This window comes from Pleurodeles waltl, chromosome 5 (assembly GCF_031143425.1).
Source record: "Pleurodeles waltl isolate 20211129_DDA chromosome 5, aPleWal1.hap1.20221129, whole genome shotgun sequence".
Classification (NCBI taxonomy): domain Eukaryota; kingdom Metazoa; phylum Chordata; class Amphibia; order Caudata; family Salamandridae; genus Pleurodeles; species Pleurodeles waltl.
The window spans coordinates 608,428,566-608,448,558 of record NC_090444.1 but is presented as its reverse complement, the minus strand read 5'-3'; the positions used below and the strand labels follow the sequence as shown (position 1 = coordinate 608,448,558).

Here is a 19,993-nt window from a genome sequence, read left to right as displayed (position 1 = left end):
CCAAACTTTAAATACTACCCCGTATCTTTAATTGCATTATCGTGAGACAGACATAAATGTATATTTTTTTTATTTATTTGAGTCCTTCCCCAACATATTTAAAGTGAACAGGGCCCAGTTAGTGATTTCAAAATATTCAAAAATGAAACGGACCACCTGCATCTTTCGGAATAAGCTTATGTGTAGGAACCCTCTGTTCTTCATTTCTCTGTTATTCCTTTTGAGACACCTGAAATAAGTATTTTGGTTCTTTGTAAGAGATCTCCATGTTCCCTTTTTGGCATGTGTAATATTACTTCAGTTCTTTGGGTCTTTCTCACCATATATCCTCCTACCTATTGAAGTTGTAAGAAGTGCAATGGGGAAGTTCACTCATGTTCCCTTCTTCCCAACATCCCTGTTGAGTGTGGTTCTTGGGGTGCAAGCATGATAATTCCAAGTACCAAGCCTGTGACATAGAGAGCAAGAAAGGTCTGGATGGGATTTAGAAGAAAGCGTCTCTGACTTATACCATTTTGATGCTTGGAGAGTGAGACACTCCTAAGGGACAGATATCCTAGTTAATCCTCAGATGATCAACATGCTCAGGGGTGTTTACCTCTTGATATATTTGATCCAGCATGGATTTCCTCCTTCTCTTTAATCAATTATGAGTAGAAGAATCAAAGTTGTCGAGAGTGGACCTGTGTTCCATTCGCACTGACCAAAAACCCCAGAGGCACTTCCTTGGCGGCCCTAAGAGTTCAGCTTTTAGAAAGAACATAATTGTGTAGCTCACACACAATCCTTACATATTTAAAATGTAAAGCAGCAAAAAGGATGCTTCCCTGCAGAGTCCTGGTGGACGTTATCCAGCAGATGCTACAAATATAAGTTTTGCAGCGGTTTAGTGCCAAATATTCAACTGTTATGAATATAACACACAACAAAGTACCAGTTAGGTACTACCCTCTTTGTTTAGCTACAGATCCTGAATCAAGGACTTCCATTGTTAGATACACCAACAGATTTTGAATTTGGACTTTGATAGTCATGGCATACACTCCCAAGCAGAGATGGTGTGGTAGGTTGCATATGAATCTACTGAGCATACAGACAGCATAAATACATTTCAATGCTGAGCTTTGCAAATTTTAGTCAAAGGTATGTTACACCAATAGTTGCTTTCGCTGTCTTCACCCTTGAAGACTCGTCAGTTGGGTTGGCAGCCAGGGTTCTTGTTATCTATGTGCAAACGATTTCCTTTGAAACTGTCTTTTTCTTCTATTGTGTTTTCCTTTGTAGCTGTTTTTTCTTCTATTGTTTTAGTCTAAACCACTGCTATGTCAACTAATGTGGTTTAATTCCCTTGGAGTCTATAGCCCTGTTTATGATGTTGTTAGGAAGACACTGAGAAAATAAAGAAAGATGAAAGGTTTAATAATGTGTAATTCTGGATCAGTAGCGTCTCCAATCTATTGTTCCAACAAATCATCAAGATATCCTTGGTGCCACCCTTCTGGTAGCTTGGTAGCACTCAAGGCTTAAACTAACCAAAGGTGCTGGGGATGCAAAAGTTAAGCACACACAGTATTGTTAAGATGTAACAAAATTAAGGCAAATTAAACGGCTGATATAAACACTATCCATAAATAATCATGGATAATGTTACTGCAGTACAGTCAACACTAGATATAAGAAGAATATAGAATTGGTCTGAAATAGACTTAACTATGGAATAGTGTTAGTCTTTTGGACCTTGAAGTAAGTATTATCAAAGCACATCTATTCAGGTTTCTGTATGAAAAATATCCAGAAATATTTCTGTCTAGTTTGGTAATTTTAATTGGTTGACGATCAGTAGGATGTGCAAGTTTGTTTAGCCTATGATTGAAGGCGATCGCCAAAGCATGTTCTGCTGCCTTCGATTGGCATAATAGCTTGATCAAGGTGGTTTGAATTGTAGACACACCTCTACATTGAGGAAAACGCCCCTAGATGCTGAGAGTTGGCTTTGTGTCTGCTGGATTCACTTAGTGAATGTGTTTTTGCCGGATGACCTTTCAATGAAAAATTACCTCCATTATGAAGTTTCTTAAGAGTGATGCACAAAACTCGGATAATTTAAAACCTACAGTTGAGGATGCTTAAGGTATAAAAAATAATTTGTGAGGAGGTACTGCCAAAGCTGGGGTGCATATTGCTCAGATCATTGCAGTAGCCGATTTTAGACTTTTTTCATTATACCCTCTTTGAGCCAAAGTAAAGTCATGCAGCAACAAGCTGCTCACTCTGTCTAAGCAGATTCTGTGTTTTGCAATCAGTGTTACTGGCTGGGTTTCAAATTGGAGCAGTGACTGGCATGAAAACCATTTGTCGCTTTTCATTTGGGTTCATTGCGCACAATTTGCCTTGGAACCTGCAAGCACATAATGGGCCAGCTGGCTTTTTGTTCCAAAGCCAACACCTGTTCCAGCTGTTTCTTTCATTTCACCTAGAATCAACAGCTGTGGGAGTTAGGAAGATTTTTATATGGTTTTCCGGGAGTTTGTGTCAGAGCAAGGTTGTCCCAAGGCACCCAGAGATGAGCAGAACGTCTTGCAGGGCCTGCCTATAATGTCTGGTCGAGTGTCAAACTGGTTCTTTAAAAGGTCTGTAATCCAACAGGAACGAAAACAAGGCAAAAAGCTCTTCATCTAGTAAGGAGCTCTGTTGCCCCCCAAAAGTCAAAGTGGTAACCAAATAGGTACAAAATTATTATTAGATTAGTGAGATTATCAGTTCCTTTAACTACTGTGGGTATTTATTACCCATTGCATCCACTAACCTTTTCTAGTTGTGCTCACCTCTGGAAATGTTATTTAAGTTGCACGGTTTAGTCCATGGTGGTTACTGAAAGACTGGCTTTTTATTCACATTAACCAAATGTTCCCTTAAACCTTTCTGTTGACAAATTGTGGCTAGTGAGTGCCAGGGAATGATGGACAGAGTTCCTGTTATCTTCTTACCAAAGTCGTGCAGTAGCTGTAGGTTGGTGCTGTGATACCCAAAGTGTTGACTTCATCTTGTATCTGCTTCAGAGCAATTAATTTCTATCTGGGTTAGTAAAATCCTTTTTATCAGACACTTCGAATATTTCATAGATACATCTGTTGTATTGTCTCTAGCCTTTCTAGTCCAAATAACCTAGAACTAGAAACATGTAAAAAGCTTTATTCCACAAAATACGCGTTCCTAGTATGTCAAAAGAACTGTCAACTTTACTTTTAAACATTCATGGAAATAACTTAGGGCCTGATTACAACTTTGGAGGAGGTGTTAATCCGTCCCAAATGTGACGGATATACCACCAGCCGTATTACGAGTTCCATAGGATATAATGGACTCTTAATACGGCTGGTGGTATATCCGTCACTTTTGGGACGGATTAACACCTTCCTCCAAAGTTGTAATCAGGCCCTTAGTCTCTTGCCCCCTGTACAGTCAATCACTCCAGCACCAACGACATGCTGGCAAACGCTTTGAAGACTTGCTCAACAAAGGCAAGGCAAATATCCTGCTGCCACACAAGGAATTACACTGCCGGGTAGATCCCTTCCTCACTGGTCAGTTAGCATAAAGCAGAATATCTGTTCTTGTTGAAGAAGAAAATTCACACCTTTATCAATGCTTTAATGACTTTCTAGCAAATGACCTTTTACAACACTCACAATACCCAGTATTGTCTTTTGTGTCTTCTACTAAAAGAGAGATGAGTTAAGGATTTGTAGTAATCACAGGGCATTGAAAAGGTAATGGTTAACAATGAAGAATCCTTAGTCCTTAATTCCAATGATTTTCAGTATAGTAAAAGATGTCCGTATTTACACCAAACTAAATTTGCAGGGAGTTTACTATCTTCTGTGGGTTTGGAGGGTGATGAGTGGAAGAAAGTATTTTCTATGAAATGCAGTCTATGAATGCACTCTCTCGCTGACTTTGTTTTTTTTATTCAAGTCTTGAGGGCCGTCCATAATATTTGATATATTGTGCATATTGCATATGTGAAAGCTATTATTCAGCAGCTATGATCCCATAGCTTGTAATACCCAATTGGAAAAATATATACCATATTACCCAGAGGAAGTCGTTGATTTTGTCACCTCATCCTCTTGAGTACATGTGGACCCAAAATGATTGAAATTATCCTTGCTAGGTGTTCTCCTTCTATTGTGAGGAGCAGTCAACATTATTTAGGGTTTGCCAACTTTCAGAGTTGTTTCATTAGTTTGTTTTAGGAGATAAAACGTCTTCCGCGGAAGGGATTAAAGTTTGTGCAGGATGATATGTTGGAAAGTCTTTTTCTGCACCTTGAAAGAGAAATCACAACATCTTCCATTATACGTCATCCCACAGCAAAGTTTGTTTATGGCTAATGCTCCTCCAAATGCAGCGGGGGATTGAATGCAGTTGTTTCTCCATGTCTCACACATCTCATAATTGCCAATGCCAAACCCTTGTTGTGTTTCCTGTCGTATGTTCCATCCTACCAGCATCACTAATTTGATTCCTAGAAACCAACATTTTGAGTTTCCTCTTTGAAGAGTGTTGTAGGTATGTGTCAGTAAATAGAATGATAAATACTAAAAAGTGTGGTCCTTTAGGCCAGTCATCCCAGATTATTCTATTTTCCAAAATGTAGTAATTGTAGGGCAGATGCATAGTACGTGAGAGATGTTGCCCTTTCTTCTGCATCTGTTGAGAATAGATGAGACATGTCTTATCAGTTCTCTTGCATCTGACTGATCTGTAATACTGCCTTTATGCTATTTACACTTGTAGACACTCTTAATACTGCAGTTTACCTGAAACTACCTATTTTACCATCCACATCACAATTATATTTCTAGTCCTTGATATGTGTATTCAGCTGTCTTGTGTCTTACTTGTAATTTCTTTTTTCTTGCTGCACTCAACCATTTTCTGGTTCTGAAGGTCAATCTTTGTAATCAGGATTCTGATGGATACTTCTAACCACAGATTCCTCACATATTGAATATTTACCCAGGTTTCAGACTGGATCTGTAAACTTTTCAGCAGTACCCGGTAGGTGGTGTAGTGCAGCTTTGCACCAATGTTGTTTTGCTCTGGAAGTAACATGTGGAGCCGCATAAAAGCATCAACTATGCATAATGACATTGGTTCCTTTCCTTCCACATCACCAGACACAAATCCGACTCTACTTCTTCGTCTCTGAAAATATTTATTTTCTCTAAAAATGACCTTAAATAGATGTGCAAGGGAACAATGTCACCTCCCAAAACTACAGGATTCAACCTTGCAAGGAATGTCACAAACAGATGGCTGTGATTTATCCTCATTAGGTATGCGTTTGGTTTTTGAGGTCGGAATACTACTCCGGGGCCTGCAAGTATTGCCCTCAGATGCATCCAAAAGCTATATGGGGCCGTGAAGTGAAGCTTAATGTCACTAAATGCCGAAACACTGCACGTCGTGATAATTCGAGGTTGAAAGGAAGGTCCTGTTCCTGAGCCTGAAGTCGTTCCTGTGGCAGATCATAGTTGCTGTCAAAGTCATCCAGCAAGTCATAAAAGAAGCACAAGAAGGCCCAGTGGGATTCTGTCCCTGTATGCCACTCTCAATCTCCAGAGAAGGCCATGTCTCTCGGTCCAGTTCCTGATGTTGAACACCTTTGGGCCTGATTCAGAGAACTGTCCTAATTCAGCCCAAATTTCTGGGTCCACTGGGTACGCTGCAACAGATTGAGGCCTTCCGTAAGGCATTCTGCATCTTGTTAGAACCCCACTGACTCCTTCGGTGCACTTTTGGGCCTCAAGGAACTGCCAGGACCTCCAACTTTACTTCCGCTGAGGGGCTCACCCTCAGCACCAGCTGGACTATCTAAACCTGTCTCGAATTCTCCACTGGTTTCAGTACTGACTTCGGTTTTAGCACCTGCGTTGGACCCTCACGCAGAGAGACTGATGCCGACGCTGATAATACCAGAGAAGGAATCACAGCCCCTCATGCCCTTCGACTCCAAGCTGAATTCATCTTAGCCTTGAACGTGGCCACGTCCTGACCCATTGGGCCACAGCCTTCCAGCAACCCATTGGTTTTAGATACTGCCCTTGCCTCATGGCCATGCCCAAGTCATTTACAACCTTGTCAGAATGGACTCAGACAATGACAATTATGCTGATGGGGATGGGTTTGTCCATAAATACGCAGAGGGCAACAGGAATGAAGAATTGCAAGTTGCATTTGTCTGGACACTTCTGCAGGCACTGATATGGTTTCAACCCCTGGTCTTGCCACTGAGAACAGTACCTCCTTCACAGTCAAATTGTGGAGAGCACCTAAGATTCTTAACCTACAACTACCAACTATGGAAGTAAAGACAAACATTCTAACCAAGGCCTTACAAGCAGGCCAGACATACTGAACTTCTTCTGCCTTTTAATGAGGCCCTAACAGACACTCAGCTAGATGCATGGGAGAAGCTATGCCCTGCACCATCAGTGAAACAACAGATAACTTCGTGCCATCTTCCTGCACTTCCAACTGATGGGTCATACAAGTTGTTCATCACGGCTACACCGTCCCCTACCTTTCCACCCCTCCTCATTTTACACCATTCTCATGGTGGCGGATGGAGGACCCTTTGTCTCTTTTGCAGCAGGAAGTGCAGGCCGTTTTGGTGAAAGGGGATATAGATGGGGTGCTGGCATAGGAAGTAGGAGCTGGGTGTTACTTCCACTACTTCCTGCTGCCAAAATGGATGGAGGCCTCCATCATGTTTTAGATGTCAACTTCTTAATGCCTTTCTGTGAAACAACAAATTTAAGATGCTCACCCTTGCCCTCATCCTGCCTGCCCTCAATTCTGGAGCTTGAATGATAGTGTTGGACCTGCAGGGTGCTTATTTCCATATCCCTGTCCAGAAAGGCCACAGGCACTATCTACGGTTCTCAATGGGACAGGCTCATTTCTAGTTTGCGGTGCTCCCCTTTTGCCTCACCGAAGCCATTCGGGTGCTCAAAATGTGATGGCGGTGGTCGCCCCCGGCAGTCATCAACCACCTTAAGACTTCCTGTGAACATTCTCAAATCATTCACTATCAAGGTTCTGATGTCACACCAGATTCCTTCGCAGATGATTCCATTCATTGGAGCTTTTCTGGACATGATGTAGGCCCTTGACTTCCTTCTGGAGCGGAGAGACCAGGACATTCAGGCTATAATAGTGATTTTTCAGCCTCTGTCATGGATCTCAGTTAGGATGACTGTGAAGGTACAGATTTCTGGCCTCCTGCAACCTTTTGCAAAAGTATGCCAGATGCCATATCTAGGCCCTGCAGTGGGATCTGAAGTCCCAGGGGGCACAGCACTAGAGGCACTGTCTAATCTTGTTCAGATCTCAGAGGAGACTGCAGAAGACAGTGGCAGACTTGACAGTGGTGACGGATGCATCACTCCTGTGCTGGGAAGGACATCTGGGAGAGGTGAAGATCAGATGAATCTGGTTTCCAGTGGAGGCCTACCACACATCAACCTGTTGAAGATGCAGGCCATTTGCCTGCCACTGATAGCCTCGCTACCATCGATCAAAAGAAGACTGGTTCATGTTTTCATGGACAATACCACAGCCACATGGTACTTCTGAGAAATTGAGCTTTTGGTTGACCAGGGAGTGAGCCCAGGTTAAGCAACAGCCAGTATGAACCACAAAAAGTCACTAAATTAACCTGTGCTTATCCTTGGTTAACTTGACACAAAAAGCAGTCAGGCCTAACTTAGAGGCAATATGTAAAGTATTTATGCAGCACATAAGCAGTAATAATGTGAAAACACAACACAAGAAAAATAGAGTAAATTTATTTTACACCAAAATGACAAAAACCCAATCGGAAGAACCGTAGTTATGATTTTAATTTTTGTTTTAATGAAAACTAGTGCCATAAAGATTAAAGTGCCAGTTGCGCGAGATGGGGTTAAAATTGAAAAATATGGCTGAACTCAATGGAGCACACTGGGATACAAGAAGTGGATTGAGCCCGGTCAACGCTTCAATTTAGACTAAGATAAAATTCTGAGAAGGTAAAATTCAGTAGGGCAAGGCTGCAGGAGGTGTCCAAAGAGGGAGGGTTGTCACCAGATCGCCTAGGGTCGAAGTTGTGATGAAGATTTCTACTTTCTAACTTAATCTTTGAAATGAAAGTTGAAAACCTCTAGGGGGACGAGGAAGAGGGCTATAACTGAATGCAGATCCAGGAGGTTGGATACCTCTTTTGCGAAGGACCACTGAAACGGATTTGCTGCAGCAGAGAAGAACGTGACTGTAGAAACCGCAAAGTCAATCCGACCGGCGATGCACCTTGGACAGACGGGAGAGTAGGTTGGTCCCTATCACCTCCTGGTTCTCAGAGCAGTTTTTGGCCAAAATTTGTTTAAGTCCTCAGTTTTAGGAATTGGCCATCTCGGTACTTTTAGCACCACAACCAAGGGTCCAGGATGGGTGGGTCAGCTCTTGGGGGTTCCGGTCTTACTCAGGCTGGGACCAGGTGTAGGTTCAAGATGGAGGGAGTCTTGAATGTCCCTGTGGCTTTGAACAGGAGGCCAGCAAACTACCCCTTTGAGTCTTTTCTTGTAGTCCTGGGTGGAGGTGTAGAGCTCCACAGCAGGGCTGGCCTCAAAAGGTTCAAGGCAGACTTCAGGAAGCAAAGCAGTCCTTCCAGGTACAGCAGCAGTCTGACAGAGTGCTCAGCAGGTCACAGCAGCAGGCAGTCCTCTCAGAGTCCTTCCACAGGTTCAGTGAATTGAGAGTGTATCTGAAGGTCCTATTTGTATACTTTTGTGCCCTGCGTTTGGAAAGGTTATTTGAAGTACATGGAATTTCTGACTCCTATGCCCTGGTTCCAAGTTGGCTGCAGTGACAATGCAGGGTTGTTAGGCCCTTTTTGTAAAAGCAGAGCACAGGCTATTCAGGTGTAAGTGGGGCTGTGTTCAGCGCTGCCCCCCTCCCAATCCTGTCAGCAGGTGGCCCATTGAGGCAAATCTAATCCCTCTTTTGTGTGACTTTCTGAGAGGAATTCACAAAGTCCAGCTGTCTGCTACACTTAGGCATGTGATCCAAGACAGGCTTCAGGCACCAACGGCTAAGGGCAAAAAAAATGGCAATTTTCTAAAAAATTGCATTTTCAAAATTGTAATGAAAAATCTGAATTTATCATTAAAGAAGGTTTAGCATCACAATTTCGTAGATACCAAACATGGTATATCTACCTGCTCTCAATTAGAAATTACAGCTTATTAAATTTAATAAAGAATACCCAATGTTATCCTAAGGGAGTGACAGGCCTCACAGTAGTGAAAAACAAGTTTGGGAGTTTTGCATTACCAAGGCATGTAAAAATGAAAAGTATACGTCCAACCTTTTAATTACACAGCATCCTACCCTATGAGCTACCTACGGTCTACCTTTAGGGGTGATGGATAAGTAATAAAGGGGGAGTTTAAGGCTTGGCAAGGGTCTTTTAATGCAAAGTCAACTTGGCAGTTTAAAAATGCATTCAGCCTGCAATAGAAAGGGACATGTTTTAAGGTGCTAAGTGAGAGGCACAATAAGTGCTGCAGGCCCACTACTAGCATTTAGGTTGCAGGCCCTGGGTATATGGTTTACCATTGTACAAGGGACTTATAAGTAAATGAAATATGCCAATTAGGTATAGGCCAATCAAACCATGTTTAGGGGAGTGAGCACAAGCATTTTAGCACTGGTTAGCAGTGTTAAAGTGCATAGAGTCCTGAGGCCAACAAAAACAAGATCTTCCTGCCACAGTTGAGAATGTACAGTGTCGAAACATTTGCACACTGGAGTTCAAGGAAGATTGTCTCGTAGACGCATTCCAGATAGAGTGGAGCACAGGACTTAGGTATGCCTTTCCACCACTTCCCCTCCTGCCCGACGTTCTGAAAAAGATCAGGAATGGCTAAGCTCTAGTCGTGCTATTAGCTCCAGACTGGGCATGGAGAGTGTGATAATTCAAATTCTAGGCATGGGCATCTGTCCTCCAATCAGGATACTACTTTGGGAGGATTTCCAGCCCCAGTGGCATAGCAGCATCCTGCACCCAAGCCTGTACTATCTGCACCTCCATGCGTGGTAATGAGTGCAGCAGTTGACCGCATCCAATCTTCCTTCCGAGATTGTGGATGTTATCTGTGCTTTACAGTGCCCCTGTGCAAAGGCAGTCTATGCCAGGCACTGAGGCAAGTATGAAGCCTTGTGTGCCATCCACAATACCAGACCCATTGCAGACCAAACTGTCAGTTGTTTTCTTATTTGTTTTATCCTTCGCCCAGCAAGGACTTCCTGTGGGCACAGACGAAGTTTATTTGTCTGCCCTTTCAGTCTTTTTACGTTTAATGGACCAGCTGTCCTTGTTCAAATCACCTGTTGAGATGGGGTTTCTAAAAGGTTTGACTCTATTGTTTCCGCTCACACCCTTAGTGATGCCACAGTGGGCTCTTAGTTTGGTCGTCATGTGCACACAATTTAAACCCATGCCCAGCTATCCATTATATCTCCTGGTTCTATTGACTGTCTTTCTGGTCACTGTGACCTTGTCTTGTCGGATGTGTGAATTCCAATTATTCTCAGTTCAGCCACCTTATGCCACCTTTTTTCCACTCAAAGTTGTAGTGCAGACCAAAGCAGCTTTTTTGCCTAAGATTGTTTGTGCTTTTCATGTTGGACAGTACATCACTCTTCCAGTGTTCTTTGCCTCAACTCTCCCATCAGAAGAAGAGGAGAGACTTCACTGGTTGGATGCTAAAAGAGCTTTGTTTTCTACATTGATCACACACGTATGCTAAAAAAGAGGACCCTGCTGTTAAAAGTATCCATCAGAAGTAAAGGTACTTATCTTCAGTAACGCTCTTTCTGGTAGATACTCCACCAACCGCAAATTCCTCACTGCCCTCCCACCTCCCTGTACTGTAGAGTCATCTATTTTTGCCATCTAAAAAGGTCTGAAATTAGAGATCTTCACACTGATACGTGAAAAGAGTCTAGCAAGATAATGATGTTGGCGCACATAGGTAGCGCTTAGGCAGAATGAAGCATATGTCCTGCTGCACGATGCCATCTAGTGCTGTGCAGGAGCACTGCTTTGAAAAGTTTCCAGATCCAATCTAGAGCCTCAGGAGTGTTATAAAGGTGAGGAATCAGTGATTAGATAGGTGCAAGAAAGACTGTTACAGAAGGTAAGCAACTTGTTCTTCAGTGCCAAATCCCGTGTGTGTGTTAGTGTACTCCCCAATCCCATTAAACACTTTTTCCATATCACAGTATGTTGGTCCTCCTGCTTTGTTTAGAAGCCTAATATATCAAATGTGCCCATTTTTCATTTTAAGGTACCCTCCCCATCCCCCAAAAAAGCTGCACTGGTCAGAATTAATTGGATTGGCTGTAATTGTCTCAAATCTGTAAGCCAAAATCTTGGTAAAATGTTGCATTCTCAGGGCTTCACTCTGCATAAGCCACAAAATCTTGTAACCCTAGTCAGTATATAAATAATGGTGATTACAACCTATAGCATGAACAGCATGGGGTTGTCTGACTTACTAAAATGGTTAACCATATTGGCAAGAAATTGCACTCAAGTAAGAGCAGTTGTCCTGTGGGAAAAGGAGACAAACGTGTCTGGCTGTTTGCATTTGTTGATTTTTGTATCCTTAGGTGAATTTATTTCCTTATTTTATTCAAGTGTCAGGGGCCCACAATTGTTTTTTGTTAATTGTAGAAATGTGTCCTTAGACCAGGTATATATCTTATTTCATTGCTTCTATGGGTACCATATTGTACAGTTACTGATAGTACTGGCTAAAGTGTGCCATCAACTTTCTCAAGCTTTATGTTTGTCGTAACCAGTGTCTGGTGTCCAGTAGACATCTTGTTTTGTTAGCCCCGATTTCTTTCTAATTTAGAGAGCTAGTGTTCTGCTTTATTCATCAGTTGTGTTCAGTTGTCCCCTGACATGACTTTACATATTTCTTTTGGTGAGCAAAACGTCTTGTCAATCTGACCAAGTTTCAATTTTTCTATAGCTCCCCCATTAAACATTCATACACTGCCTCCCTCATTCTTACTGCTGCTGAGAGTTGACTCCCAGTTTACCTTTATAATCTGTCAGCCATTAATTTTTTCATCCATTATTCAATCATTCCCCATTCCATCATCCATTGCGTCCATCCATTCATACATCCATCCTTTTAAGTACCCTTCACTCAATAAAGACAGACAGCCTTCCATCCATCCACACTCTGATTTCCCTTTACTTTGCTTTCCTTTCACTTGTCCATTCACTATCCATTCACTCATCCTTTCACTTATCCATCTACTCACTCATTGATCTGCTCACTCATCCATCCATTCTTCCTATCACCCTTCCTTCTACTCAGTATTTCTTCCTTCATTCTCTTTTCTGTCTACCCATATTTCTTTCCAACTTACTTCAGCTTGCTCTCCTGATGACCATGTGTTAGACCTGACATCTTTGGCACGGGCTTCCCCCAAATGTTTTGTTTTCAACACCCTCCTAATTTTCTGAATTTGTTTTTGTTGCCAACATTAGGACTCTTTACTACTGCTAACCTAGGGCTAAAGTGCTTGTGCTCAGTCCTTTAAACACTGTAACATGGGCCTACACCTGATTGACATATTTAATTTACTTGTAAGTCCCTAGTAAAGAGGTACTACATGTACTCTGGGCCTATAATTTAAATGCCACTAGTGGGTCTGCAGCACTCATTGTACCACCCACTAAAGAAGCAATTTAAAACATGTCTCAGGGCTGCCCTTGCTCCCTGTAATGCAGTTTTAAACTGCAAATTTGACCTGGCAAAATAAACCTTTTGCCAGGCCTAAAACTTCCTTTTACTATGTATATGTCTCTCAGTAGGTAGGCCCTAAAGGCCCATAGGGCAGGAGGCATTCTGTATAAAGAAATAGAACATGCTGGTTCACGTTTTACATGTCTTGGTAATCAAAACCCCCTAAATTAGTTTTTTACTACTGTAAGGCCTACCTCTCCCATTGGATTACATTGAGTTACTTTATTACAATTAATAAGTGCTAACCTTTGATTGGGAGCAGGTGCAAATACTATGTTTGGACTCAAACAAATTGTAATTTAAAATCCTCATTAATGGTAAAGTTGGATTTTAAGTCACAATTCTGAAAATGCCACTTAAAGAAAGTTGAAATTTTCTTGCCCTAAGCATTTGGTGCCTGCTAACAGTGTCCGGAGTCGCATGACAGTAAATCGCTCTGCTGTTGGGGTTGTTATATTACTGCCTGATAGTAAGACAGAGGAGACTGGGTGTTAGAAGGATGGTTGGGGGCGTAGCTGTTCTCTTCCCCACTTATACTTCAAAAGACTTGTCTCCAGCACACAAAAAGAAACCTGACACCAGCCTTTTGTCACCTCAAATGTCTTGGAGCCTTGGCAGGGGAAGGAAAGAACTTTCCACAACCAGATGTTTTATAGTACAGGATGTCCCCATACGGCTGGCACCAAGTATAAATTATGGAACCTCAGATCTACTTTTCAGAACACACCTGGCCCTGCTAAAGACTTCAGAAGGACTGCATGTGACCCCCAGAGGACTGCCCAGCTGCTACAAGAGGACTGCCCAGCTGCCAGAAAGCTTACATTGCTGCTTGAAGGAGAACTGGACCATCTACTGAACCCAGAACCACCAGAGGTGACTGCAAGGGCTAGTTGTCTGGCCTCCTGTGTGAGCTAAAGGAACATAACAAGCTCCCGGAGCCTTGAACACTGCACTTGCCCTGTTCTGGAGTTAGTCCTAATGCCCCCCCCCCCCCCATAACCTTTGATGTGTCTCCTATTCCGTTCATCACGAAATATTCCTTTGGTCGTCCATTCATTCCCTGGCTGTTCTAAGTTTTAGTAGAAAGTCTCTCAATCACCTGGTGTCAGTTTTAGGATCAGCCCTACCCAAACCTGTTGTTAGTGTGCCTGCTGTGTGGTCCAACACATTGAAACTAGTTGCCTTTCTGCGACTTAAGATCTGTATCCTAACTATTCCACATTTAAGGCTCCTACTCCCAGATGACGGTAGCTAACTTCTGTTTACACCTTCTGTTTGACTCAAAGTGTGAGCTGAGGTGCTCTCGATGAAGCAGAAGCTTTCCCAGCCCAGGAAATCTTCCTGCATGATCTGAAGATTCCATTTCGTGCCTATTTCCACCTAGATGTTGAGTTCCTCTGGAGATACTCTGTGTGATGAAGAGCCACACCTTAACATCCTGTGGCAGGGCTGCCACCTGAGGATCTGACCTACATCCAGCCTTGGATCCGAGCCACAACTTTGGCATGACCCACTCCTTGTGCTTCAGGGCTTCTGTATGCACAGGCGGCATTAGCTCTTGTTCTTTGTATGCCTCTCATCCTTTGTTGTATCCTTGGGCTACAGGTCTTGGATTTTCCCATAATCATCCTATCTGAGCTTGTCGGAATGGGGTGAATGTGGCTGTCCTGGGGAGGACGTACTTTTCATAGTTGATAGTCACAGTGTGATGGATCGTCACTGGCACTGATAGATGCTGCTTACGCTCTTTGACATTCTAGAGCAGTGTGATACACAGGAAGTGTCTTATCATAAATGGAGATGACCTCTGTATACATGCTCTCTGCTCCATTTGTGACAGTGAAAGGATCTGCTTACCTGCACCATCTGCCACTGGTTGGTTCTGTTTTTCTTGGGCCCTCACTCTGAGTGTCTTTGATTCCCCGAGATCTGGCCAAAGGAAGCTGCCATGTTACTTGTCAGTGTGCAACAGAAGGGTCCCTATTTTGGTATGGTGTCCAGCTACACCTTTACATCTTGTGGTAGGATGCCTCTACTTTTGATGCTTAAGGCAGACTTTGCTCTTCGGTGTTTATACATAGGAGTTAGCTCTGTTTTGCAATAAGACCAGGTGGATGCAAAGAAGACAGCATCCACTCCGTCCGGCATCCCGTCCATGTCTCCCGCTTTTAAAGGTGAGCCTGCAATATAATCCTAAATATTCTGTAGAGTGGTGAAATGCACTGCTTATAAAAATGATCTGCCTATGCCTCTTAAAATCTAATGTTGATTAACGATGTACAGATGGTCAGTATGCAGCTAAACACCAAGATTTGTTCTTTTCATCTTCAGGTTGAAGATTATGCATTGAGAAAAGATATGCCGGTGACTGAAGTGGAGAAATGGTTGGCACCCATCTTAAGCTATGATCCAGAGGAATAGAACACTTGTCTCCCATGAAAAATGTTTTACGATGTGAAAAGTACATAGCATCGCACTGTATTTTATCGTCAACAACTTTTATTTTAATTTGAAACGTTTTGTAATATACTTGCTGATGATTTTACTTACATACTGTTACCTATTAATTGCAATTTTAGATTTCAATAATGGTTTTAAGATTTGCTGAAAATATGATATAATATTGTCATTTGTTTGCTTGGTTCACATACTTGAATCTCAGGTGAACGTGCAGTCTTATTTAAAGGAGATACCCATTTGGAGGCAACTATTTATTTCTTGTATTTACGTTTCTTTAAATTTAAACAGCCTGCTTATTGTCATTGGAAAGCAGGATGCCAACACAGTTCTGTAGTTTAAAATATACTAAAAGTTACCTGATGCTGAATTGTATACCTTACCTACCTTACTTTCTATTGGAGAGTGAAATGTCTGCTCCGACTTATCAGGGAAATATTCTCATTGCTGACCAAACATATTTTCTAATGCTATTCTGATCCTCCTCTGGTGAAGGCTTTTGTTTAGGTATAAGTAGCTAAACAGGTCGTCGTTTGCAAATGTATTTTTTAAATTGGCAAACTAATGCTTTTCACCTACCTCCATTCTAACCTTTGGACCAGAACCACTGCTTGGCCCTTGTGAAAACTCCATGCAGTGAATTGAGGGAGCACATGAATGTTTGACTAGGCTGGCCAAGTCCTTCTTATTATGTGGCTGTAGCAGTCGCAGATCGCTTTGCTCAGAAGGGGCGGGTGTGGCGCCCAGGGATGGGGGTGGGAAGGGATAAAATTTTGATTAAAAAATTAAAATAAATAAATAAAAACGTAACTCCTCAGTTGCCGCTGCGGCGCACCTCTTTCCCTCGTTGTCGCTCCAAGCTGCAGACACAGGCTCCCAGCCTGCCCTGCAGCCAATCCTGACACTGCTCAGAGCAGCGTTAGGATTGGCTGGGAGCGCCAAGCCAGGGCACTCCCAGGCAGACTGGGCGCCTGTGCAGGCTCTTTCCAGCCCGGCAACTGTGTTGCTGGGCTGGAGAGACCCTACTGCGCATGTGTGTTTGGCTGGCCCAAGACGACCGGTCAAACATACATGCGCACTGAAGGGAGTGCAGGGTGTACTCCCCTCAGTGCTCGTCACCGCCGTGGCCCGCCCCTTTAACAAACAAAATGATAAACATAGTTTATGATCGTTTCGTTTGTTAAAGGTTTTACAGCATCTGCTGCTGGTGGGGGGTGACACTCCTCCGCCTTAATTGAGGAGCCGCTGCTGCATTCTAGATTCCATTTTAGCTGTTGCATCTCTCCATTTTGTGTTTCCACCTGTTTCTGGTTTATTGTGACACACATAAGTGAACTGCGCACTTTTCAAACGTAATTCTTTGCTCTCGGTTCATGCCACAGACAGCACGCCTGGAATGTGGCTGCTTATAGGTCAGTACTACACTGGGTCTGTGTTAACTGCCGCATCCGCATGTGTTTGTGACCTCTATTTCCTCTGGAAAAGGTACAGTTCGAGGGAGAGCTGCGATTATATTGATAGGCTGCAGAAATCCGGTTTCTATGTGCCTTGAATATCAGAAGCAAGCAGAACCATGTACCAAGTATGCTTTATACGTTGGCGTTGGCCAGTATCAGCATTCTCATCTATTTTTCTGAAAGGGAGGCTGGACCACTGTTAATAATGTTAAGACCATTCGATTGGTTTTGGACTAATCCTGTCAAATGGCATTCCATGTTCTTTACAGGGGCCACAGTACGCCATCTGCATAGACCTGGAGTATGAACTTCTAGGAATGGTACTGGGGTAGGTGCTCGTCTGGTATTTTGGAACCAAATATTGTCCTTTCACAAGTGTCTCATAAATACCTTAAGGGGGTGCAATTACAACAGCCTTTAGTCTTTATTATTGTGATGTCCCCCTGTCCCTTGAATTTGATCAGCCCCCAGAACATTAATTTCATTACTGACCACTTTGTAGATCAGTAGATAGAGGTTTTGAGAAAAAATGATTAGGGATTAGCCATCCTCTGTTCTCTGCAGAAGTTCAGTCCTCATGTAGAAGACATATCAGGAGAATGGTGCTTCGAGCCGGAAAGCAGCATCCTCAGTTAATATTTAAATGTTCACTGATGACCAAAAGCTCAGGCGAAAATGTGAATTAAATTTATGGAGACCACGCCACCGAACACGACTGCCCTACGTCTCACTCCCAGTAGAGCTGAGCGGTTGTGTGAGCCAGGTTCATAGACAAACCTTGGCTGTAGTTACAAAGCGATCCTTTTAACCTCTAAGAATGAACACCAGCCTACTGATGAACCCATGTGGGATTTGTGATTCTTAAAGGACACATTTGTATCTTATTTTCTGAGTCTTACTATGGATAGGAGTAATTTTGTATTATTTATGCCTGGAGTCGCTATTCTACTGCCACGTTTTTGAAATGCAAAGTTAATGGGAGCTTGTAACAGAGTTGAAAAGTCTTTGAAGTGTTTGTACTCTAGGACTGATAATTTATTTAAGGTATGGTTAGCTCCATTTTCAGTCCAAGAGCTGATTGCTCTCACTGAAATGGTACAATTTAAAGTTCTTTTGGAAAACATGAGTTAAGTTTTTTATCTTCTCTTGTATGCCTTTTACAAGTAAGGAGTGACCAAATAAATAGAATTTAATTTAATTTTGCAGCACACTGAACAAACGAGCCATTTTAAAAGGTACATTAAGATAAAAGGTTTTAACGTAGATGTGTAATTAAGAACACATGTATTGTCTGGTGTCATGGTAATACACATCTGCCGGTGGTACTGGTGTCATGATGGTGATTCACATTCGCCAGTGGTACGGATGTCATGATGGTAATACACAGTTGCCCTCGGTATTGTCTGGGCTCATGATGGTAATATACATTCACTGGTGGTACTGGTGTCATGATGGTAATACACGTTTTCCAGTGGCACTGGTGTCATGAAGGATATACACGTTCGCCAGTGGCACTGGTGTCATGATGGTAATACACATTCGCCTGAGGTATTGTCTGGTGTCTTGATGAGGAAGAGCAGAGTGGTGTACTTTCTGTCCGCATTGTTATGCTCCACACCATCGATAAAAGATGAACTGAGCCCATTGAATACCTAACGAGAAGAAGCAGAACAAGAACCAGGTTTACAGATACCAGTTATCACCCTTCTCAGCCCCACTAAACGCTGAAAACCATCTTGGCTATGACCACTAACACAAACAACTGTCCTCATTTTGTGAAAAGTGCCTTCATTGTTGGAAAAAAATGCCTATATTTGTCTCCGTTATTTGCATTTTTAGTTGTGTACTGATACAAAGTAGGCTTTAGAAATAAACGAGTTATTTTTTCGCCATACTGAATGAAGCAAATGCTTTTTTGTAACCATGAGTAACCGTACACCTGGAGCAGAAGCGCACAGCGCTGTGAAGCCCTGCGGCTGTAGGCTGCCACGTGAACAAGGCAGGTGACAGTTGGCTCCTTGTGTTAAAAGGAGTTGGTCCAGGAAGTGATCGGAAGGGAATTAAGGAGCAGGGCAATCTGTGTACTTGTATGACTGTAAAAAAAAAAAGTATGTTTTATTACATCTGAATGCTCGAAGAATTACTCTGAGAAAAATATAGCGCTAACGTGTTGGTGTAGTGCTTCTTTTCGAAATCCTTCAAGTGTTTCATGCCTTATTGGAACTCAGTGGTTTATATGAATGTTGAGCTATGTGCTCAATGAGATGCCCCCGTATTCCATATATGCAGCGTTGTTCAGAAATACTTGTCACGGGGCATGTTACTGCATAACAGTGGTCTGTTTTTTTCACTTTTACAAATTAGTAAAGCCTGACGGAAGTTGAACGTTTTTATGCAAGCTGAATGATGTCCATGCTCGTATATGTGTCCAACATACGTAAATTATAAAAATTAGTGATCAATTTCTTTTGTCCAGCTTTGTACGTACCAGCCTGGATATTCGCTGGGCATTTGTGGATTCATACATTTATCCTGGAAACACCTTGACCTACTTTTGCTCAGTTCTTCATTTCTTAAAATGTGTTGCAATGTACAAGTTTTAGACCATGCACAATTAGTTATCTCAGTCCATTCTATTTTCTTAATGATAATTGCAAAAATATTTCATCTCCTTGGTGTTGGTGAAAATTGTGGTAAAACGTGTCACGTGATTTACCAATGTGCAAGCCTTTACAAATTGTAAAATTGTCTAACTCTGAACCACTTGGTGGTACTCTGATGCACAATAAACCGTAATTTATTGAATACTTTTTTGTTAAGTCGTTTAAATATATTTCCTTTGGATGTAAATCACACACCAAACTCTAAATCTATCGGAATGTGCCTGTTACAAGAAATATGAAGAGACGAACCACAGAATGTTGGCATTGCTACAACTACCAGATTTAGGTTATTAGAGTTTGGGTAACATTTTCATGTTTGCAGTTGGTTGATGCATCCTTGGAAGTAGTTCCACTGCAATGCCTGAAGGTCTATTTTACATCTGAAAAATACACTCAATCAACACTCATTCATTTCATAATGAATTATATACAGGAAGCAATCCATTTGTTTGCTACTTTTTACCGGATCTTGACATTTTCAAGCAGTATGCCAGTAGATGGTGTAGTTCGCCTTGGCCTCATCCACTGCGAAAGCGGCGTA

At 42.3% G+C, this 19,993-nt stretch overlaps 1 protein-coding gene across 1 annotated transcript in view; it reads left to right on the top strand.

Moving 5' to 3' along the window:
- The window catches only part of MTR (5-methyltetrahydrofolate-homocysteine methyltransferase), a 484,998-nt gene extending 465,404 nt beyond the window's left edge, over positions 1-19,594 (top strand). Inside the window, exon 33 of the mRNA XM_069234453.1 lies at positions 15,207-19,594. Coding sequence (XP_069090554.1) covers positions 15,207-15,296 — 90 coding nt within the window. The 3' untranslated portion in view covers positions 15,297-19,594. The remainder of the gene's footprint in view (positions 1-15,206) is intronic.
- Positions 19,595-19,993: the final 399 nt, after the last annotated feature.